This window comes from Idiotropiscis lumnitzeri, unplaced genomic scaffold (assembly GCF_059441095.1).
Source record: "Idiotropiscis lumnitzeri isolate Australia: NSW breed Sydney's pygmy pipehorse unplaced genomic scaffold, RoL_Ilum_1.0 HiC_scaffold_24, whole genome shotgun sequence".
NCBI lineage: Eukaryota > Metazoa > Chordata > Actinopteri > Syngnathiformes > Syngnathidae > Idiotropiscis > Idiotropiscis lumnitzeri.
Genome location: NW_028283562.1, coordinates 138,125 through 162,961, shown reverse-complemented (window position 1 = coordinate 162,961; position 24,837 = coordinate 138,125). Strand labels below are relative to the sequence as shown.

The following is a 24,837-nucleotide window of genomic DNA, read 5'->3' as shown; positions in this document are numbered from 1 at the left end:
CTCCACATTGTTTCCTTTTTATGTGTGAATGTCTTATGAAGTGTCTACATGTTACAAATGGAGCAGCTGTCACAGGCTCAAGGCCTGTGGCAAAAATGATTTATTGTAAGTGATGAGTAAGCAATCATATGGGATGTGAGCATCTACAAAATAAATATATGAAGTGCATGCAAAGTGTATGTCCGATAGTGTGTGAAGGAAATAACCAAACAAAAGCACAAACAAACAAAAGGGTGTTATGTAAGGGGAGTGAGCCAGATGATTAGTGCAGAGCACACATAGATATAGTAAGCGAGCCAGGTGGCTTCCATTAAAGCAGTGGTTCTCAATTATTTCCTGTCACGCCCCCCCCTTCTACCAAGAAGAAAACAATTCGCGCCCCCCCACCACCATTTTTTTTTACATTTTGTACTGATGTACATGTTCTTTGTATATTAATGTTAGATTGTCAATAAAATATCCCTTAACAAAGCTAAATTGATAAAAAAAAAAAATATATATATATATATATATATATATATATATATAATTTTGAGAACACTATTGTGAGGATCTCGAAACTCTACACTACTGTTGTGCAAATATTGATGAGATGATATTTACCATACGTTTTTGTTTTGTTTTTTTTAACTTTATTAACATGAACAAACCAAACAGTTATTAATACGTACTGCTGTGCGGGAACTTACATATAGTTCAAATAAAGTCCGTTCTGCTGCGGCGCAAGATAGCTTGGCGCGGAGCATTTAACTAGCGGCGAAAGAAATCATGAAACGAGCGAAAGGGCGACGCTTTTTTTTAATCAGTACTGCGTGACATGGCAACACTTTTTTTAAACCAGTACCGTGTGAACTAGGGGCACAAACAGCTTTGACGAGCTCAACGTCGCGTTGTCTGAGATCACCTTTTTCGGTCCCAAAACTATGCAAAAAAACATGTTCCCCAGGGTCCCACGCGCCCCCCCCCCCTCAGCATCGCACCGCGCCCCCCACTATTTGAGAATCACTGCATTAAAGGGACACTTCGATGATCTTAACACTTCTTTAATAGGTTTGCATGTAAAAATGACATTGCCACGAAAATCCTCTCCCCCGAAAGACTCTAGTGATTTACAGGCTTTTTTTTGTAATTAGATTCATGACAAATTGGCTCGCCCCCTCTTTTGGCGCTCGACTTGTTATATTTTTCCGGTCTATGTCACAGCAGGGAGGCAAGTGTAATATTGCTTGGTTTGTCAGTTCTGATGTCTAAAATGGCGACCGATCACCAAAAGGCAAATGCACATTACTACCCCTGTCCACTTCAACCTTTGAACGTATAAAAGTGTCCTGCACAATTATTTGGATTTAATGACATTAAACGTGAGCTCATGTGATCAATTCCAAAAAATCAAAAATACTGTGCCGATCGCTGACACAGGCTGAAGCGAACAAGAGCAAGAATTTACACACGAACCCTGACTGTTTTTTATAGACATTTAGTCACGGTAAATTCGTGTCAACTCTCAGGAGGTAGACGGCGGCTGACAGTGGGCAGCAGGCAGGCATGGGTCTCTATCCCCCTCTTCAGTCCCCAGCTACCAGTAGGATAACAACAATAAGCTTCAGGCAAACAAAAGGCGTTAGCACAACAAAATTCGCACCTTACTATCTTGCGTCTTCAAGTTGCAGAGTTTCCTCGCAAGCAATTGTGTGCATTGTCCCACATTGCTTTCAGCCACCAGCTTTTCTATGAGAGGGAGTGGGGGTCAATTTCAGATAAAGACCTCATCAAACACTGGGGTTGGTATGTACGGTGCGCATCACGGAGTGGCATGTGCTTTTAGTTGGCTGCTTGGGGACCATCAATGAACAAAAAGTTGCAGCGAGGAGGCCGAGTGGTGTACACGTAGCCAGGAGCTGTTATGTTCCAAAGAATAAGAAGGCAGATAGTAGTGATGAGGAAAAACTGGGGCCAATCCTCATCCAAATAAATGTGCATGTCTACTCATTCCCACTTGAGTCTCTGTAAATTTCCCGACTGGTGCTTTATGGGCGCACGTCCTCACCGTGGTCAGCAAAGAAGCAGTGTGCAAGTGTGCGAATCCTCCCAGCCTACATATATGTCACTCTGCTCACTTCCACATTTCCTCATTCTCATATAAATCAGCCACTGCAAGGGTAATCCTTTTCATATGTTGAAGTGGTCATAGGTAGGGATGTCCACATGAATTTTGGTGCCAATTTATCACCAGTTTTGGATGTTATAAGCAATGAAAGTCCAATGATTTCCAATGGAGAGTTTGTTATCGGCCCCTTTAATGACTCTCACATAGCTGAAGGGGGCGTGGTCATATTCCTCATTAAATGTAGGCGTTTTTCAAGTCTTCACTTATTTCCTAATTTCTCCAAAATGAATAGATAAAAAAAGAAAATGATAACTAATTTCAGTTTCCTGGTCATGCATATAATATTTAAACTGAGCTTGTTAGTGAAAAATGGGCCATCTTGGATCTTCACCTTTCAGAGGAGTTTCAATTACATAGTTTAGATCTGACACCTAATGGAACACAGTAAAAGGACCAACATATTTGGCATAAAAAGAAAAATTCACCCATGGCAAGAGCACCGATATAGTCTGTACTATACCAGTCTACTCTGCTTTTTTGTTATACTACTGTTTCAAGTTCTGATAAGATTCCAATTTCTCTTTTGCCACCTCTACCATACCACCCGATTTGGCTCGCTGGTGAACTGACTGAACTATGACATGTTTTAATGAACTGTGCCACATCTCGCCTTTGACATGGTCAGAAAGAAATGACGGAGTATACGAGTATACGTTTTACTAAGACCTAGGTGACCGGCCACGTCACCATGCGTTTTGTAATACTCTACAAAATTATAGGTACGACAATTTGACGACAATTTGAAACACAGGTTCTCTCAATCCCAAATCATCGCATGGAACCCATATTCTCACAGAGATTCCATCATGAAAAAAAAGATAAACCTTGAGCATTGTCCCTCACAGCGGAATCGGGACTACCTTATCCATCAGATGAGCCAAAGATAGATCAAACTTTTGTTCTGCCAACAGCGCATCGCAAGAAAACTGTCAACTGCTCTTCCTGGAGTATAACCACAAGGTCAAGATTTTACGGCTTGTTCTCAACATCTTTGTGGCGTGAAGGTGCTTGAGAGCCACAAATGGGAACATCAAATGCCTAAGGGGTGCTAAAGGCTGCCTCTCAAAACCATTTGGTTTGCCATGAGCTTGTTTTTATATTGAGGAGAAAAAAAGGACTAGACCAATGCCACAAACCACGACACTTCCAGTGTCTGACTGCTCTGCGAAAGGCAAAACAGATTTCAAAATTTAGGAATCCACACCAACAGTATCCCTCAAAATTCTAATTGGAATTTGTCAACCACCAATCGAAGAAACAACACCATCTGAAATAAATACTGGGCAGTCATAGCAAAGACTAATGCTCCAGCTTCGCCAGAAGTTGGGAAAACAGGCTGCAACAATCACGGCAGGCTCAACTCGACCTAACTTCCTTTACTCAAGCAGCAGACAATCTGTCTTCCAGTATCCCTTTGGCAAAGAGTAACTGCAACAATTTGCATTAACTAATGACCTAGTCCTAGGGCGTGTCATAGCAAACTCCGTGCTGTCCAATGGTTGCCTTGGAACACACGAGAGGACATTATGGATTAGTCAGCTGTAAAGTATTTGTCACATATCTTCAACACCACTCCGGTTCCGGCGCCGCGCGAGTGGCTGCCTGTTTACAGCAGCGTGGTTCACTATTGAGCCTTTTTCGTGTGTTTTTTCCCTTTACCCTGTTTTATTTTATTTTACTTCATCGCAGCAATGGACATCCAACTTGCGGTGGTTTTACTGCTGTTGGGGGCTGTTTTTTGCGCGATCGTGACTGGAGACGAAACTCTGAGCTACAGATCGATCGTGAACGCAAGAGATGAGCTGTTAGCACTCTGTGCTAACCCCGTGTCAGCTGCCGGAGCGAGACCCGATATCCCCCGCGAGCTGAGGAGGAAGAGACGGGGGATGTCGTGTGGGGGCTAAACGCCAGGCAAGGAGGAGACGATACAACCCCATCCTCCCGTCCGTTATTATGGGGAATGTTCGATCCCTCCCAAAATAATGGACGAGCTAGCAGCGCTAACCCAGCACGAGAGGAATTTCCGGGAGGCTAGCTTGCTGATGTTCACGGAGTCGTGGCTAATGTCAAGGGAGTATCACTCCAATGTGGAGGAGCGACCCACGCCTCGACAAGTAGGAAATTTAGGGACAATAGACACGGACCCCGTGTGGCAAGTTTCCGGCCAGGAGAGATGAAACCCCAGTGAACAGGTCTGATCTCTGAACCTCCAATTCTCCCCGGGCCTTTTATTGAGAATCACAGGTCACGTTGACACATTACAATCAATACAGAAATTAATACAGGTTTACACAACAGTATCAACGGTACATAAAATCAAAAGGGTATGTGTATTCTGGTCTCAGCCGGTGTTTGTCCGGTCCACATCCGCCTCCTTTCATGTTTATTTAGAGTGGAGTTTGTTCGGTTGCCCTGACCTGGGTGGTCGCTTTAACCTAGGTGCAGGTGGCTGTGTTGTTTGGTTTCCCAGAATTGTTGTTAATGAATGAACCGAAATTAGTAACAAAATCCCATACTATAGTGTTGTGTGATGTTAGACATATTCATTTATAATGTTGTGTGATGCTAGACTTTGTGTGATATTAGACTTGGTGTGATATTAGGTTTATTCCTGATTACATTTGATAACATGATTGTTCCTATAACATTCTTTACAGCTAACAGAGCTAACGCCGGACGCCGTCGTGGAATTGGACGGCTTCCAAATCCTACGTGCGGACAGGACGCTGGAGAGCGGTAAGAGGAAAAGAGGAGGGCTGGCTGTGTTTGTTCATGATAGATGGTGTCACCCTGGGCACATAACTGTTAAGGATCAACTTTGCAGTCGGGAAATTGAGCTGATAGCTGTTAGCATCCATCCGTACTATTTACCGCAAGAGTTCAGTCATGTGATCCCGGTGGCGGCGTACGTGCCACCCTCTGCTAACAATGAGACAGCCTGTGTCCGTACTGACTGCAGCTGTGAGCAGGCTACAAACACAGCGCCCAAATTCCCTGCTCCTTATTTCTGGTGACTTCAATCATGCTTCCCCTTCCTCCTCTCTGCCTTCATTCACACAATATGTAACCTGCCACACCAGAGACAATAAAATATTGGACCTTTTCTATGCCAACACCAAGGAGGCGTACACATCACTGCCCCTCCCCCCGCTGGACAAAGCTGACCACAACTTGGTTGCTCTCCTGCCTGTGTACAAACCTCTGGTCCGCAGACCTTAAAGGACTGTTTCAACACAACTGTGTGGGAGGTATTCAGCGAAGCCCACGGGGAGGACATTAATGGTTTAACAGACACAATTACAGACTATATTCATTTCTGCATGGAGAACACCATTCCCACCAGGACAGTAAGATGCTTCTCCAACAACAAACCCTGGATCACATCGGACATTAAAGCTCTCCTGAAGGAGAAAAAGAGGGCTTTTGTGTCAGGCGACAAGGAGAAGCTGAAGAGAGTGCAACGTCAGCTGAGAAGTAGGATCAGAGAGGGGAAAAAGTCCTACAGGATGCGGATGGAGGAACAACAGCAGCAAACACAATGCCAGGGATGTCTGGAGGGGCCTGAAGACCATCTCAGGCCACGGACAACCAGGTAAGACCCAGAAGGGGGGGGGCCTTCAGTGGGCAAATGAGTTGAACCTATTTTTCAATAGGTTTGATCAAATGCCTGCCCCGCTCAGTCTCCCCTGCTGCAGCCCCCACCAACCCCTCCTGCCTCTGCGAACGAGACCCTCTCTCCCCTCTATTCTCCCCCCTCTCTCTCTCCACAGGCTCCAGTTCCCAGCCATATCAGACAACCACCACTTCCTCCTGCTCAGCCTGGTTCCTCACAATATCTCAGGTGAAGAACCAGCTGAGGAAGATGAAGGCGAGGAAGGCAGCAGGTCCAGATGGGATTAGCTCACAGGTCCTCAAATCCTGCGCAGACCAGCTGTGTGGAATCGTCCAGCACATGTTCAACCTGAGCCTGAAGCTGGGCAGAGTCCCCCAGCTGTGGAAAACATCCTGCCTGCTTCCGGTTCCAAAGACCCCATCCGAAGGAGCTCAACAACTTCAGACCAGTGGCGCTGACGTCTCATCTGATGAAGACCCTGGAGAGACTGGTCCTCGTCCATCTGCACCCCGTGGTCAGCTCCTCAATGGACCCACTCCAGTTCGCAAACCAGCCGGGCATCAGTGTGGATGATGCCATCATCTACCTGCACCACACTTCACTCTCCCACATGTTCTTATATTTCTCCAGTGCTTTCAACACCATCCAGCCTACCCTATTGGGAGACAAGCTGGAGCAGGCGGGAGTGGCCCACCACCTCATCACATGGATTCAAAACTACCTCACAAACCGGCCACAGTACGTGAAAACACAGGACTGTGTGTCTGACGTGCTCCTCTGCAGCACGGGAGGAACTGTTCTGGCTCCCTTCCTGTTCACCCTCTACACCAGGGGTCCTCAATCCTGTTCCTCGAGGGGCGGCATCCTGCAGGTTTTCCATCTCTCCCTGCCCCAACACAGCTGATTCAAATGATCAGATAATCAGCAAGGTCTGTAGAAGCTAGATAACGATCGCTCAGGTGTGTTGCACCAGGTAGAGGTGGGAAACGGGCAGGACACCGGCCCTCGAGGGACAGGATTGAAGACCCCTGCTCTACACCTCGGACTACAAATACAATTCCTCCATCTGTTACCTGCAGAAGTTCTCTGAGGACTCTGCGATTGTCGGCCTCATCACTGACGGAGACGATCGGGAGTACAGAGGTGTTACGCAGGGTTTTGTGGACTAGTGTCAGCAGAACCGCCTCCAAATCAACGCTGGGAAATCCAAAGAGCTGGTGGTGGATTTCTGCAAGCATCGGCACTCTCCACCTGCACCAATGAATATCCAGGGAACAGACGTTGAGAGGGTCTCAACTTTCAAGTACCTGGGTGTTCATCTGAACAATAAACTGGACTGGAGCAACAACACAGACCCTCTCATAGGAAGGGTCCGAGGAGACTCTTCCTACTCAGGAGGCTGAGGTCCTTTGGAGTTCGGGGGACACTCCTCAGGAACTTCTATGACTCGGTGGTTTCACCGGTCATTTTCTATGGAGTGGTCTCGGGCCGGGAAAAAAAGAGACTGGACAAACTAGTGAGGAGGGCCAGCTCTGTCCTGGGCTGCTCCCTCCTCTGTGGACTCAGTGGGGGGCAGGAGGATGACGGCAAAACTGTCACCAATGCTGGACAACCCAGCCCACCCACTCAATGACACTCTGAGAACAATCCACAGCTCCTTCAGTGATAGACTGTTACTCCCTCGCTGTACGAAAGAGAGATTTTGCCTTCCTGCCGGCTGCTGTCAGACATTTTAACAAGAACATTAGGTCAGGCCTAGAAACAGGCGGGCATTAGTGCAATTGTGCAGTCCTAGAATGCAATACACACTACTACTGGGCTTTATCCAATGCTGTACTTAAATACTGACCAATGCTGAATTTCGTTTACCATTCCAGTATTCTTATTACAGTACTTTTATCACTGCAGTATTTCTATCATTGCGGTACTTTCACTATTATAGTACTTTTATCATTGTAGTATTTTTTTATCATTGCAGTACTTTTACCACTACAGTACTTTTATCATTGCAGTATATTTTATCATTGCAGTATATTTTATCATTGCAGTATTTTCTATCATTGCAGTATTTTCTATCATTGCAGTATTTTTCTATCATTTCATTACTCTTACCATTACAGCACTTTTATCATTGCAGTATTTTCAATCATTCAGTATTTTTTATCATTGCAGCGTTTTTATTCATTTCCCCTCTGTACCATGGACAGGCATTAGGAGTGTCTCCTTACACTTGTATATGTTGTGGGATGTAAGTGTGTATATACTTGGGGATCTGTGTATATATGTTTATACTGTGTATATTTGCATGCTTTTTATGAATGTCTGCTGCTAATGTTATACATTCTTCAATCCTGTTCCTCGAGGGCCGATCTCCTGCCCGTTTTCCACCACTCTCTGGTGCAACACACCTGAGCGATCGTTATCTAGTTTCTACAGACCTTGCTGATTATCTGATCATTTGAATCAGCCGTGTTGCAGCAGGGAGAGATGGAAAACCTGCAGGACACTGGCCCTCGAGGAACAGGATTGAGGACCCCCTGCATTAACGGCTACATTACGCCGCCACCTCTGTGTGATATATATCTTTGCTGCTGTAACACTGAAAATTTCACCATTGTGGGACTATTAAAGGACATCTTTATCTTTATCATACTTTCAATGGACACTTGTACTAGTGCAAAACAAGTAGGCTACTGGGCAAGATATATAGAGATGTTTTTATGAACAGTGTTGGAATTTATCTATTATCTGACTCCATTAACCAAACCCAACTTACATTCATCCAACAATTATGTGCGCTCGTTTTGAGAGAGAAATGACCAGAAAGCCGGCGATTTCACACGGGAGCGGATTTATTCCTAACAGGAGATCTAGTACAAAGCCTGGGGCTCGATTACAGCTCTGCGCGCCTCTGTACCCAACAGAAGACGACCCCCCCCCCCGAGTTGCCCAGGATCATTTATACATTTCAACAAAACAAAGCACAGACATCCTACTACTCTCCTATTTGCTATGTGTCATCTGCAACTAACTTTAGCTTGCTCATATTGGATATCTTCACCCCACAGGATGGCGTGGTGTCGGCTCTTCCCATGGGCTCGCCAAGGCAGTTGTTTGTGTGCTCAACTGCCCATGAGCCACTGGATCTGTTATTCCGTTCTCACCGCCGACCGTCTGACCATCTCACGCAACAGCTCCTTGATGTCCTTGATGCCTGGAACTTTCTGTGTCAGCACACCCAGTTTCCAGACGTGCGGCTCGTCCTGCACAAAACATCTGCCACCCATGCACTTCACACAGCCTGCCCTGACCTTCCACCGCACATTGAATCAAAGCACAATCAGCAAATATCTTTATTGCATTAAACTGAATACATGTAACTTGTAGTCAATCATATAAAATCCTTTATAGTCAAATGTATAAAATCCTTTAATAGCAATAGGTGCTTTTGTGCTACTATTCATGGAATGCAATTATGGAAAAGATTGAGTGTGGGGTAAAAATGATGTCCAAAAATCCATCCATTATCTGAACCGATTCTCCTCACGATGGTCGCAAGGGTGCTGGAGTCTATACCAGCTGCCTTCAGACTCTACCCTGGAGCCAATCGCAGTGCACACAAAGACCAATCCCCATCCCCAACCACATCAAGGGGTAATTCATGGTGTCCAATCAACCTAACATGCATGTTTTTGGAATGTGGGAGGAACCCAGGAATCCACGCAGACACAGAGAGAACATGCAAACTCCACACAGAAAGGCCGGAGTCGGAATCCAGCCCTGCAACTCTGAACTGTTAACCTGCGTGAAGTTGACCCCCCATTTCTCTAAAAAATAGGGGGAAATAGTTTGTTTCGTTTGTGCTGCGTTTGTGCTCGTTTGTGCTGTTAAAAGTTTCGTTTGTGCTGCTACGGTTCCAGAGATATTACCCTTTTTTAAATTTTGAGTGATGAGGTCACCCAGCCCATTTTTATCCAAATGGGTCGGGAATGGTGGCATTTGTTTGTGCTGCTTCAGTTCCAGAGATATTACACGTTTTAATTTCTAGTGGTGACGTCACCCAGCCTGCCACTTTCATCCAAATGAGTCGGGAATGGTGCCATTCGTTTGTGCTAAGTTTGTGCTGTCAAAAGTTTCGTTTGTGCCGCTACGGTTCTAGAGATATTACACTTTTTCATTTCTAGCTGTGACGTCACGACCACTCGAGCTGCAGCGTCAGTCTTCATGCCGTCGTTCGACCAAGGAGGTAGGTGACGTGCTACCACTCTCAGTGAATCACACGAATCACTCGTTTTCTTATTAATTCCAGGTTATATGTGTTATGTACGGGCATAAGTGGGGACAGCCCTGTGAAAGAGGTTGGGGAAAGAGGACCCCGGAAGTGGGCGTGGAGTTGTGACGTTGCCGTGATGAGAGTCCGCGAGATGTGAATAAACGAGTTGATCATCACGTCGTAGTCCGGGAGTTATTTTGACACAACAATATGCTGTCTGGAGAAAGCACCCTTCAAACTGGAGAAAACTTGGGCAGTTTGATGAATAAGAGCGGCCCATTATACCTGCTGACAGGCGCAAAAATCCAGTGAAAGTTACCAAAATTTGTCCTGTGATTGCCAACACGTTTTGCAACAAAATATAGTATTAAAATAAGGAAGGGCACCATCATCATCTTTGTCAAATTAAAATTACTTCAACAGACGTGACCACGAGTGATGGGTCTATAAAGACAGGAATGCGAATCGCAATTCAGTTTTATTGATAATGCCTGTTTCAATTTCTAGTGGACTATAAGCCAGCAAGTTCCCACACCCTGACATTTTATAACTTTTCTAACTTTCATTTTGCTGTAAAAACATCCGCTTTATGGTTGAACTAGTCTGTTTCGATTGTGCTGTTTTGGGCCGTAAGAACTTGTATTGTGCTGCTACAGTTTTTCAATTAGTAATTATTTTAAGTCATTTAGAATTTATCCAGCCGCTTCTCCAAAACGACACAATCGTCGACCTTGCGCGTGTAAGGTTGCTGAAATGTGCATCACTGCAGAGAGAGATTTAAGTTTGCGTCACAAATGAGGACATTTATGTATTTCTTTATGTATCTATTTGAAGTACAGTGCACCTCACAGTGGTAGCATTAAAGACATTGGACTGGACACGTTTTTTCTGTCACTACTGGAGTCAAACACAACTGTATCTGTACAAGACATTGGTACAGATGTTGTCAGAGAAGTATGGCGTTTGTGCTATCACACAGTGGCCAGAGAAGCATGGCGTTTGTGCTATAACACAGTGGCTGAAGGAATGGATTCATGCAGGTGCCCCGGCCCCAATAGAAGCAGTGAGTGCTTTTTCTCTTGCCATCCTTGGATCTCTGGTCAAAGCTTTTACCCCTCATCCTGATTTGAAGACCTACATCAATGAGTGCTTTAAAGTCTTGCTTGTGAATCAGCATGAAAACCTGCCATGTTTTGTCAGGGTAGATGTTGCACACTGCAGCAATATGATCTCCCAGTGGGTCTCCCTGAAAAATAAAATACATCGTGTTAAAGATTTTTTGTGAGATTTAGCACAACTACTTAAGTCACAATGTGTGGAAAATGCAAAATAACTTCTATGTGCCATCACTATTGTGGCACTTAGTGAATCTGAAGGTAATGACAGTTCTGGAACCCCTCTCCTATCAGAAAAGTGGAAGAAATACCTAAAAGCTCAAATTGCACAAGAAGAATGTATCAGCATGCGAGATGAAGAGGTTCAGGCACAGGAACCCGTCGAGGTGCATCAGTAGCAGATCCAGACTAACGCTCGACAGTGGGTGACAGAGATAACATCCACTTCCTCCCTGAGATTCCCCACATCATAAGACTGGGAAGTTACTTACCACTCTGGACAGGCGTAATGGTCCCTCTCTTCCGAAAGACCAGCATCACTGCATCACTGTTTGGCAGCTGTTGAAGCAGAGTTCATCAACATAAAAAAGGGGTTTTCAAGCATGAAAGCCGTCTCATTCGTGTTGACCGTTCCGTTGCTCGTCATCTTGCCTTCATTGAGGGAAACGTGGATTTCTGCTGCTCACTCGAAATAAAAAAAAGTGTAATATCTCTGAAACCGTAGCAGAACAAACGAAAATCTTAACAGCACAAACGAAACAAACTATTTCCCCCTATTTTTGCGAGAAATGGGGGGCCAACTTTACGCAGGTGACCTGTGAGGCTAACCAGTCGTCCACTGTGCCACCCATGTCCAAACATATCCCACTTTGAAAGTATGATGTTCATGAAATGAGGGTGTCAATCACAATGTGTCTGTTGGGTATTTAATTATTTATATTATTATTATTCATCATTTGGTTGTTCATTTTGTGTTTTGCACATAGTTTGTAAATTTCGGAATAGAGAAAATATTTTTTTCAGAATTTCTTTCTTGTGAGGTATAGATTATTGGTAATATATTAGGCTAGAATAAATCCAGTAAATTACTTAGTTTTACTTTTTCCCACTTTTTTTTAGGAAATTTAAAATTGCACTTTACTGTATGCATGTTTAATTCTTAATCTTTCTTTTGCAAGTACTGTATTTCGGTTTGGCCCATATGGTACTTAATTTCTTGTTTTTTTTGTAATACTTGTTCAAAACAAAATTGCTAAGTACATATTTACAATTTTACAAAAAAAGTGCATTTTGGAAATAAAAATTGGTCTATAAAATGTTTTTATTCTTATAAGACAGCTTGCACTTTGTAGGTATATTTTGGTGCTATTCATTTTAAGTAGCAGAATGTTGAAAACTTCAAAACATCACAAACGCCACAAGATAGCCATCTCTCGTTTTACCACCAAACGAAACCCATTTTTAATAAAACCTTATTCTACCTGGAAAAAAAATGTGAAGCAGATTCAAAATTGACGTGAATAATTTCAAGATTACAAAACCACCAGGTACCTGATAAATAACGGTTTATTTACACAAATATTTGCAAATACTAGTTTTTTACATAATAACATAAAAATATATACAGTGGTGCAGGGACTCAATGTACACAATTTAATTTATTTGCATTTCGATGTTTACAAAAGATGTACATAAGAGTCAAAAACTTACACTTTCAAACTGTGGCACAAGAACACAGGAGATTGATATCCCTCAAGTGCTATTTAGCATTTTACTTGAAGAATTTGGTGAATGTCCATCTGTTAGCCATCATGTAGCCACACTACACTTTACTGAACTGCTGAGTTTTACTCCAAACCTAACAGCATTTCACTCACCTGCCAAGAATGATTAATCAAATAAAATGCTATGAATACTCACATTGTCAACCTTAACCCATAATAGTTTTCACTCATTGGGGGCATGGCCACAAAACATTAAATGCAAAGTAGACACCTGCCATGCATAAAACTCTTCATTTGGCAATATGGATTTGTTCATTAACATTTGCATCAGCAGATTAAATCTATTCTCCAGTGTCTTATATTACTTTGGAGAGTCTGTATCGTCACCAGGGCTCGAAAGCGTTCCATCTTTGTCTAAGCCACCAACTCCAAATCATCCAAACATATACAGGACAACACAAACCCTTCTGCAGGAATAGTTTTGGCAAAGATTTGTTCTCTCTCCACAGTTAATAAGCAAATTATTTGAAAAAAGAAAAAAATATAACCCTGGATTTTAAAGATGTTCATCTAATGGGAACAAACCAGGTTTCTTCCACTATTCTTTCTAATGGATGGGGGAAAACTTTGGTAAGGTCTTGAAGTACTTCAAGGAACTACAAAACAGCATTTCTCAAGAAATCATTGCTCATATCTTACTGTGTGCGAGTGTATGTGTGTGGTCTCTCACAAATGAGGATGGTTTGGTCTCAATGTTTTGGCTGGCATGGCTGGATGTTGTTGAAATAGTAATCAACCATTAGTGTCATTCATCTGGAGCACAAAAAGGCATCAGACATGTTGTGTTCAAAGTCAACGGACGCGAAACAAGTTTATTCAAGCTGTGCTCTTTTTGGTCCTGACGGCAAATATCCCTTGCTTGTCTTCTGTTAACGTACTTCTTACAACATAATCCCCAAAAAAACAAAAAAAAAATAATAATAAAAAAAAAATAAGAAAAAAACAACCATGGATCCCCATTGCTGCATTTGGAGAAATTAATATCATTGTATTTCATCTACACAGGACATTCATTTGGTCACATGAGCATGTTCAACTGATAAAAGGAGAAGAAAATGAAAAACATAACATTAAAATAAATTTGGAAGGTTTTGATGAGGCTTGGCCACGCAGGGTTAAAATGTAGAGAGCTGGTAGAGCTGCACCCGTCTCCATCTGGATTTGATGAGGGTGTCATTGGGGTGCTCCGGCAGCAGTGGGCACGGGGGAGCTCAGAGCATTGGTGGTGGCGGACAGGACAGGCGAACCAGTGAGGGGACCCAGGGCAGTAGAAGCTGGCAAGGCAGATATACCTGGAGAAGTGCCGTAGCTATTGTTTGACAACAAGCAGCCCACAAACATGCGCTGAAACACATGATACCCACCTGCAGTTTGCAGTGTTTTAATGCCAACAGCACAATTATATATATATATATATATATATATATATATATATATATATATATATATATATATATATATATATATAAAACAAAATCACAACCACATATTTCAATGGTTGTTCTAGAAGAGTGGGAAATCTCACCAGTGATAATGTTGGCTGTGCTAACAGCCGGGTTCCCACTGGGTAGGTTGGCGACTCCACCACGAGACTGGTCCTTCACAATGGGGACTAAAGTAAAATAAAAAATAAGAATTCTATATCATTGTCTGTATGTGTTAATAATCCTGATAATTCTACAAACCAAGAGACTTTTTAGCATGGAGAAGTCATGTCACAATCGTATAAACCCAAAATCCTGTTCTCAAGAATCACTATTCTGCCTGTTTCAGATGTCTCCCTCCTCCAACACACCTGAGTCAAATGATCAGCTCATCAGCAAGCTTTGCAGACGCCCAAGCATTTCAATCCGCTGTGTTGGAGGAGGGAGTGCTCATGAAATGACGCTTCTTTACTATGGAAAAGCACTTAATAGTAGGGCTGGGCGATAATTTACCGTCACCGAAATGACCGACATCATTTTGTCCATGTCGGTAAATTCGGTGTCTAAAAAAAAGAAAAGAAAAAGAAGTCTTTTTTGTCTGCGGCGATGTTCATGCCCCTTTAAGATGCCTACAGCGTGTGTAGTCACGTGACTCCACCCATCTGAAAAAGAAAGTAAAGAGACGACGCGGTCGTAGCTGGCGATTCAAATCCAGAAGCGGCTGACACGGCTGAAGACGATGTAACGTTCGTTGAAGTTGTTCCTCTTGTGCTTGTCCTGAAAAGAAATTTGACATCTGCCGTTTGGAAATGTTTTGGGTTCCATAAAGACGATGTTGAGCAAAAGAACACGAACTACAAAGTGCGTCGTAAGCAGCGCGTCCAACCTTTTCCTTTTCACCACCCATAACACAACCATGCTGTTGACTTGGAGCTTGTGCTAAAAGTTCAAAGTGAGATGCAAGGTTCGACAAGTGACAACAGCCCATAACGGAGGCGACACCATACGAGAGAACGTCTTAGTGGTGGACGCAATAGCCTAGAACAGGCATCACCAAATGGCGGACCGCGCGATGGTTCGGACCGGACCCATGACCGCACTTCGATTAATTTTTTTCAGGGCGCATTCGCAAACGTTGGCGCTGCAATTCTAGTTAATACGGAAAAGGCGTCACCGATTTGAGCCAATCAAATCTTTTGTTTACGATCCACTGCCAATTGCGCAGCAGACCGGAAGAGAGTGCTGCTGACAGTATATGCCTTGCTAAAAAGTGTTGTTTTAAATGAATGGACGGAGAAATTTAGTTTCGTTCTGGCTGCAGCCGATTCAAAACCAGTGTGCATCATATGCTCCGAAACCGTCGCAACATTGCGAAGCGCCACTACGAAACAAAGCACCGCCCCTTTTTTGCAAAGTTATCCGCTGAAGTTTGAGGTGAGCGCACGCAAAAACATCGAACTTCGAGTGCAGTTATAAGAGATTTTTACATTTTTGTTTACAGCCCAGCGGCATGCAAACGAATGTTCACTAAAAGTATCATGGATTTTGGGGAAACATAAAAAAACATTCAGTGATGGGGAAGTTGTGAAGGAGTGCTTAAATACGGTTGCACAAACACTATTTAAAGGAAAACACAAAGGCCAGATGTGTGAAATAATCTACCAAATCCCAATGGCCCTGACTCCGTTCCAACTCAGAATTAAGTCACTGGCAGGGCAGTCACAAACTCATTTTTTAAGAGATGTTAAAAAAATATTCAAAAGAAAAGGTGGTGTCAAAGCTCATTTAGAGTTAGTTTTTCATGAGGACAGCCATTTTTATTGATTGTGTACTGAACATGTTGACCTGTTTTACTTGGATAATTAGGCTTTCTGTTTTTTTTAGGCTGATCACTCTTTGATTTGAGAAAAAAAAGGTAAAAGATGTTAACTCAATGCTTAGCACTTGATATATTTCTGCAGGAGGTATTTGACTGTTTTTTTCTGGAAGTGGCAAACTTAAGTTCCTGGAGCCACATTATCTGGAATGTGAAATACACGCCTTCTATTTGTTTGACTGGCAAAGGTGTTTAATGTGAACATTGCTAAATATTTAGTATATAAGTGCGCTCTGTTGAAAATGACTAAATATTGAAACTAAAAATGTAAACATAGGCTAGACATTAAGGGAAGTTGGACTTTGGTTCGGACCTTTTAATTGGAAGAAATGTTAGTTGTGGACCTCTGTGACTTTTAATTGAATACCTCTGGCCTAGAACATAGCTAAAGATAGAGCTCCTCTAGTTACAGTGGAGCGCACAGGATTTAAATGCCTCATGAAAGTAGCCGACAAGAGGTACGAAATATTTGTCGCAAACCGCACTTCCCGATATGGACTATATCGGAACGGGAGCGTAGACATGTCAAGCACTTTGCATCCACATCCTACTTGTGGTCGAGTCGCAATTATTTATATTGTTCACAAGAGACCTTTACACAAATCTAGGCCTTTTCACATGGCATTACAGCATCTTGACGCAATCTATTTGCAGAAAAAGATTTTGTGAGAGGTACCCTTTTTCTCCTGTTCTTTGTGACATTGTTCAAGTCATGCAAAGCAAGCTATTTGGAATGTTTAGACAAATGATTTTGTACTTTTATTTTTCATTGAAAGTAATGTGTACCAGTTGATCAATAAAAAAAGCAGTTAATATGCATTTCCTGCATTTATTTAGATTTTGGTCCATAGGGGGAATTTATCGTGCATTTATCGTTATCAAGGTAAAATTGCTCAATTTATCGTGATCTTGATTTTAGCTCATATCGCCCAGCCCTACTTAATAGTCCAATGTCCAAAGTCCAATGGCTTGCGAAAAGAAGGAAGATACTCCACATTTTGAGAAAGGATAATGATTTCACTCAAGTTGTTGAAAAACAATCACAATCTGGAGTCCCAAGAACCTGGACCCAAATCTCACAATACAGGATCATCCAAAGGTTTGCAGTCATGCAAAACTGTATTTTGGCCACCCCTCAACAATGATCACAGAAAAACACTTTTGTCGGGCTCAACAATACATGTATTAGTTTTTTAAAACAGTTTCACTGACTAATGTTCTCTTATGAAATATACAATACAATACAACTTTATCTATATAGCGCATTTCATTGGTACATATGTGTGAAGAAAAGGCTACAGCTTTAGCAACGTGCCCCTTGTGAGGAGAAGCAGCTGAGATGATGGATGGATGGATGGATGTAATTAGCCGTGTTTTAAAAGTTGTTGCTTAATTCTCGCTGGCACACGGTCGGGGCAAATAAAATTGAGGCTAGGCTGCTTCTGAATTGTTTGGCATCAGTTTATCATTGTTTCTTGTGTAATCAATAATGTAATGTAGATACTTTTAGAAAGTAATGTAGTGTCTGCTTACGACACAACCTGCACGCAGCTCCAGGATCTAGTGCGTTCCCATTCCCGAGTGGGATTGTTTTTGCACCCTTCATCTTTGTCTCTCCAAACAAGTTAAGGGGAAAGACAAAGATAAAGGCTAAAAGGGAAATGGGATTGGGCCTTAAAAATCACTCAGGAATAATTCAATTGCCATGATGAAATTTGATACAGTGGATCAAAAAACTTGAACAGATTTGGTTCAGCAGTCGAAACACATCTAGCTGTCTCTCAACTCAATAACATTTTGATCTTTTTCAAAACTATTGTGAAATCTTTTCAAACCGAGTTACAGCAAATAATCAATTGCTCACTTGAATCATGCGAGATTCTTAAATCCCCAAGACCCTTATAGAAAAGATAATGCTGGATGTCTCCTTGTTAGCAAATTATAGAGCCATCTCAAACCTTCCCTTCTTGACGAAAAAGATGGTCGAGAAAGTGTTTTGAATCAATTCAGCAAATTTTGGAACTCAAATGGATTTTTTGATGAATTCCAATCAGGTTTCTGATCTCATCACAGTACAGAAACAGCCCTGATTAAAGTTCTAAATAGATAAGACTGAACACAAACACAGGGAAGGTGTGTGTGCTATTCTTATTGGATCTCAGTGCAGCATTTGATACAATTGATCAAAATATAACGTTGAACAGATTGGAAACTTGTGTGACAGTAAATGGAGAAGTACTACCATTGTTTAGGTCTTACTTAGTGGAAAGGAGACTTTTGGAAGTTTTGAATCCGATCGAATGACCATGACGTAGGGTTCCTCAAGGGTCAATCCTTGGACTCCTTTTGTTCAGCCTGTATATGCTAACCTTGGGTCAAATGCTTCAGAACATAAATGTTGGCTATCGTGGTTATGCAGATGGCTCATCACTACATTTATCAATGTCCCCAAATGACATCAGTTTAATTAACATATTGTCTGCAGTAGGGCTGTGACGATACTTCGATATTGATATGTATCGCAATAGTTGGGTGTGTGATATCAATAGAAAATGGTATTGATAAATTCAACCTATCACTGCCCTACTCGTCACAAACTACCTCTCATTGAAGAAATACAACCCGAGGTTTACGCATACGCCGCTGAGCTAGCGTGACTCAAAACAAACAAACAAAAAAAAAACGGGTGGCTAAGGTGGACTTGAGGAAACGCTTGCTTTATAGTTAAGGCGATAACAAGCACCCCCTCCCGGACACGCACGGGACGAAACGGCCCGTAGCTCTAGTACACGAGACCTCCGTCGCAAGGGTGGTGGGCGTACGTAGCAGTGAAGCCGCAAACAAGCACCTTCTGCGGGCACGCACGGGCCGTCCACCCTCCGCGGACACGCACGGGACGAAACGGGCCGTATCTCTAGCACAGAAGACATCCACTGCAATGGAGGCTGGCGTACATAGCAGTGAAGCCGCTAACAAGCACCCTCCGCGGACACATACTGGACGAAATGGCCCGTAGCACCAGAATTGTTGTCTCAAGGGAGACCGGCGTGCGTTGTACATTTTAAAATAAAACAGATCGGAATTCAGCCCTTTTCCTTGTTTTATTTTTAACAGTTTTTGTAAATTTCTCATTACTGCTCTGTTTATACAGGTATTGGCTTGCTGTTTAATTTGCCTATTTAACAACAGGCATGTTTTCGGGCAGCTAATGTGTCCTTGTATTGACGTTAATTTATGTCGGGCATATTGTTGGACAGCTAAGCTCCTAGGAGAGACGTATAGAGTCTGTTAGTCGTTAGCTGCGGATGCGCAATTGCTACACTTTTCGTCGTCGTGTATGCGCCAGAATGAAAGTGAGTTATTGAGCTCTGTTGAATTGATTGGATTATTAAAGCTACGTTGGTCTCTATCCCTGTGTCCGGTCACGCTCTTTGATTCGAGTGACTGTTTGGATGAGGAGCTCCGGTGAACCCCCCTAAATTCACATACAGTCCCAGCTCTCCGCAACAATCATAAAAAAAACAACAACATATATATATATATATAATAATAATAATTCGATATATATCAATATCGACTGATCGAACTCAGATAACAGGTGAGCCGTATGACATACATGCCTACCGATATAGTTTTCAGCCATATCGCCCAGCCCTAGTCTGCAGTCCAGACCTGTCTTTCATTGAAATATATAGTTTTCAGCCATATCGCCCAGTCCTAGTCTGCAGTCCAGACCTGTCTTTCATTGAAAATGTGTGACGCATGATGAAGAGTAAAATACCACAATGGAGACCCTGGACTGTTGGAACAGCTGAAGCTGTACATCAAGAAGAATTAACTGAATTATTGTTGTATTGCACTGGAGAGGGGAGCTCTCTAATCGTTGCACACTTGAGTACAATGACAATAAAGGGATTTCTGATTCTGATTCTGAAAACCAATGCTGTGCCATCAATGTTGCAGGGACTAGAGCAGAAGACTTGAAACAATTACCATTACAAATGTAACTTTTTTGACTGCATATGAGTGCTTACAGAAGTAAGGCTGATCCATAGCCTCACGAGCAGTGAGCCGGGCTTGGTGATCGTAGCGCAATAGCTTATCAAGGAAATCCAGAGCTTCTGGGCTGACCAGATGTTGGTTTTCGCTGTGGACAAAGCGTTCCCACCGCTTACGAGAATGCCTGGAGGACAAACAAAAATTGCATGATGTCACATTAAATCTTCTTGATGAACAGAATGAATATTAAAATATTTTAGCGCCTGAGGACAAAGACAATTAAAGGGTGAATCAACTCCAAAATGTTCTTTATAGTATGTTCTTTGCAGCTCCATAACTCTAAACACAGTATTCTGATTAATAGTGCGTTTGTGGAATGAATATGAATTTAGCAACAAAATCCAACCATTTTTATCCATCTCATGGGGCAGCCATTTTGCCACTTGCTATCGACTGAAAATTATATCACTATTGCTCAGGACTCAGGTAACAACCAATCATAGCTTAGCTTGCGAACATCACATGGGCAAACTCAGATAACTGGTGAGCCGTAATTGGTCATCACTCAGTCCTGAGCAACTTTGATGTCATTTTCAGTTGACAGCAAGTGGCAAAATGGACTAACACATATACACACATATATGCACACACACACACCGCCAACCCCACTCCCCCCCCCACACACATATATCTATATATAGAAATATATCTATATATATCTATATATATCTGCTGCTCAACTCAATAAACACAACACTAATCAGAATACCATGTTTGCACGAGTGGGGCAGAATAGAATATTATGTAAAGAAAGATATTGACTTTACTTCCCCTGTAAACCCATTTATTCCCTTTTTCAAACTGAAAGTAACAGATGTGAGACATAAGTAGAGACCTGAGTAGCTCCTTTACCTTCCAAGTATATCGTTGAAGCGAGGTTCGAGCTCAATGTTGTATTTGTCAATGTAGTAATATAGATCTTCTGTTCCCAAAACCTTGGCTATTCTCACCAGCTAAAGGAAAACAAACATGCCTGTCAGATAGTATGTGGCAGATAAAACCAGCAACAAAACATAAAAAGGAACTCTCATTAGTCAAATAAGATTCAGAGGACATGTGCTCAGGTAGCCAAGTGAGGCACTGTTAATGTAACCAAACACATTCGGAACTGGCTGCTACAAAAAATGTGGGATTACTATTACATTATTTGCATACGTACATTGGTACTTGATAGCCATGGTTTTTGACGGAGGAATTGGCCCTTTTACCTTTCTTAATGAACCTATATAGAAGTTTCACATTTTTAATTGTTCGACAGAAATGACTCAACTTTCACTAGCTATTCAAATTTATTGATATGCACTAGGCTTTACACAATCAGAATATATGAGGCCAATCAGTGATCAACGATCAGCGGGTATTAAAAAAATCGTAACTGATCACGGACAAGCTGGAGCAATATGTCAGTTTAAATAACTTGCTCATTTACTGTACAATATAGAAAAATATGTATTTCATGTAAAAAGAGACTGTGTATATGAATGAATATTTACATGTAAATCTGTCAGATTATAGCAGTTGGCTTGTTTCTATCTGTAGTTCCTTGGCAGGTTGTAACATTTTTAGCAAACCGGTGCACTGTTTACTATTTACTCGAGCATTTTTGAGAATATTTAGCAATCTTTGCAATGCTCCGAGAAAGGAAAGTTCTCGCGGTCGGTTTGCGACCCCCAGGGTAATCCAAAACTGAGACCTTGATGATGATATGTAGGCTTTGCCTAACGTAGAGTGCAGTTTCCATGCCAAAACACACACTAATACAACAAAAGGAGCACCGAGTGTGGGGTGAAAGTGAGAGACGGACGGCTATTATGCTTGCTGGAGTAGCGAGGAGGATCGATATTGTTTGAGCTGATAAACATTGATAGGGTTGATATTTCAGTTATTTGAGGTAATATATTTGCAGTATGGTACCACATAATGGAAATAAGTACTGGTATTGATTAAAAGATAAAGATAAAGATGTCCTTTATTAGTCCCACAATGGGGAAATTTGAAGTGTTACAGCAGCAAAGATATAGACAAGACATGCAAAAGCCACACAAGCAGCAAAGTGACTTTCTGTGCAGCAATGAAAGTTATTACAACAGTTACTTATTGAAAGGTTGCTCTAAAATCTTTTAATAGTGGCCAAAATTCATTTGTGATGACCTGCCACAGATAAATGTGTATGTGGAGACAATCAATGACGTCATAGATCGACCAGCGAAATAAAGTAAATAATGCAAAATATCAGCCGATCTAATCAGGTTGGTCAGATCTGTGTAGTCATAGATTCACCGGCTGTGTTTAATAAATAAAAAGAAAAAAATCATTGGGTTATAGAAACTCGAACATTTTATTATGAGTCCACAAAATCCTATTGTATATTTAAACCAGTACCACTAAAATCTGTTTGAAATCCACAAATCCCTGGAAATTGATGGTGCGAGAGAAGTATGAAATGAATCTGAGAATGGAACCTTCAAGCAAAGCTTTGAGCTCACTCTTGAAACTGATTACCTGGTCATAGTTGTCATGGCCATGGAAGAAAGGCTCTTTCCTGAAGATCATGCTTGCCAACATACACCCCAAGCTCCACATGTCCAGACTATAGTCATACATCTGAAGCACAAAAAAAGACAATCCTGCTGTAGCTCCACATGGAATATTTGAATAATATACTTAGGGCTGCCAAGATTAGTCAATTAGTCACGCCGACATCGATTTAATATTATAGTTGACAAGTCGTTTATTTAAATATTTATTTATTTGGCGCTCCGTTTTTCTTATCAAACTGTCTTGTCTCGTGCTTTTCCCGCAATCTGTATACCTTGTCATAGGCAGTCGTGCTAATCCGGGGTATCTGTGATGTAAACAGAAGAATTGTGGGTAACAATGTGTTCTGGCTAACCTGTGTTTGCAACAAAGTTCATAAATTTGGCCGCATTTCATCAAAAATACCTAACACAAAGCAAACCCTCCCCTTTATGGCAGCACGGCGGTTATAAACAGGCACCTAAAAAGGAAGCACGCTGAGTACTATGCCCGATTTTATTTCTGACATCGGGACAGCCGTGTGTTTGTTGTAACACAATGCCCTGTTGTGGCACACCAGGGGTGCTCATTACGTCGATCGCGATCGACCAGTTGTCTGCAAAGGGAGTATGGGTAGATCGCATGACATCAAAAAATAGACGTCAGCCTATCATTATCCGTCATGTGATTGATACAGGGCACCCAGTCAGATAACACCTGATTTTTTTTTGAGACACATAGGTCACCACGCATGCGCAAACAACGGTGCTAAGTGCAGCACAACTAACAAGCTAGCAAGTTGGTTACCTCCAATTTTAAGCCCTCGTTTTATTCTCTTGAACTCGGGGGGGGGTATAAACATGAGTGGGGGTGCTGGACAAAGAAGAAGACAAAAACGTATCACTTTGTTACGGAATGGGAGGAGGAGTTGTTTTTCACGATGACATTTTCAAAGTGTGTTTGCCTCATCTGCCAGTCTACTATCGCAATACCAAAGAAGGGAAATGTGGAGCGGGATTTTCGGACTGTTCATGGAAAATATGATACCGACTTTCGGCCGAAAAGCGAGCTGAGGAAGAGAAAGGTGAAGGAATTAAAAAGCCAGTTGTCAGGACAGCAGTCATTTTTTAGACAACTTCCTTTAAAAGCGAAAGCCGCCACCGAGATTGGCTACATCTACATACATTGCACAAAAAATCCCCTCTCTCTCTCTCTCTCGATCAACGATATATATAAATAAATTTGCATTTTTATAGTAGGTAGATCATTTTGCCTTGGTCATGTCATAAGTAGCTCGCATGCTGAAAAAGTGTGAGCACCGCTGTGGTACACTAACATATTGTAGCATAGACTATTGATGGATTACTGAGATACGAGTTAATGAACTCAAGTTTATTAATAACCAAAACAGTTTTTGTATGCCGGTAGTTGACATCAAACAAGAGCAACACTCACTCCACTCTCCACTCGTTGCACACTGTACAATGACAACGGTGCAATATGTCGCAATTTACCTATGGTCCGAATAGTCGACCAATCGTGACTACTCTTGGTGATGAGTCGACTAGCAAAATAATCGTTTGTGCCAGCCCTAAAGTACACTACATGCATTTATACAACACTATACAACTTTATTTGTATAGCACATTTCACAATAGCTGCAGGTGTAACAAAACACTTAAAGAGTATAACATAAAAAACATAACCAGTTTGAGTAAAACATTGAGACATCATTGTGAAATGCGTTATACAAATAAAGTTGTATTGTATTGTATAAAAAATGTCATTTTACACATAATGGGTTGTACTGTAGTTACTTTGGCACAAATAAAAATCGACAGCTAAGACATTTCACGCACAATTAACTTAAAGGTTTAATTGCACACAAGTATTTTTTTTACTGTTCCCATATCAATGAAAAAAAAATACCTACAGTGCCAAGAGAAAACTTTTGCCCTCTTCTCAAATTCTTACGTCCCAATTTTTAATTGTCTTTTGATAGAACAAGT

The 24,837-nt window shown here is 42.0% G+C and overlaps 1 protein-coding gene across 8 annotated transcripts in view; it reads right to left on the bottom strand.

Moving 5' to 3' along the window:
• Window positions 1-9,119: 9,119 nt before the first annotated feature.
• Window positions 9,120-24,837, bottom strand: part of LOC148316031 (casein kinase II subunit alpha-like) — a 66,396-nt gene continuing 50,678 nt past the window's right edge. For 4 of the 8 annotated variants that reach the window (XM_088287094.1, XM_088287091.1, XM_088287096.1 and 1 more), the window contains 5 exons: window positions 22,814-22,915; window positions 21,164-21,264; window positions 20,287-20,435; window positions 14,478-14,564; window positions 12,717-14,316 (listed from right to left, as the gene is read on the bottom strand). In XM_088287094.1, the coding sequence (XP_088143220.1) occupies window positions 14,126-14,316; window positions 14,478-14,564; window positions 20,287-20,435; window positions 21,164-21,264; window positions 22,814-22,915 (630 nt within the window). In that variant the 3' untranslated portion in view covers window positions 12,717-14,125. Of the gene's footprint in view, window positions 11,300-11,659; window positions 11,727-12,716; window positions 14,317-14,477; window positions 14,565-20,286; window positions 20,436-21,163; window positions 21,265-22,813; window positions 22,916-24,837 lie in introns of those variants that run through there. The other 4 variants (XM_088287092.1, XM_088287097.1, XR_015840416.1 and 1 more) reach the window with 3 other exon arrangements.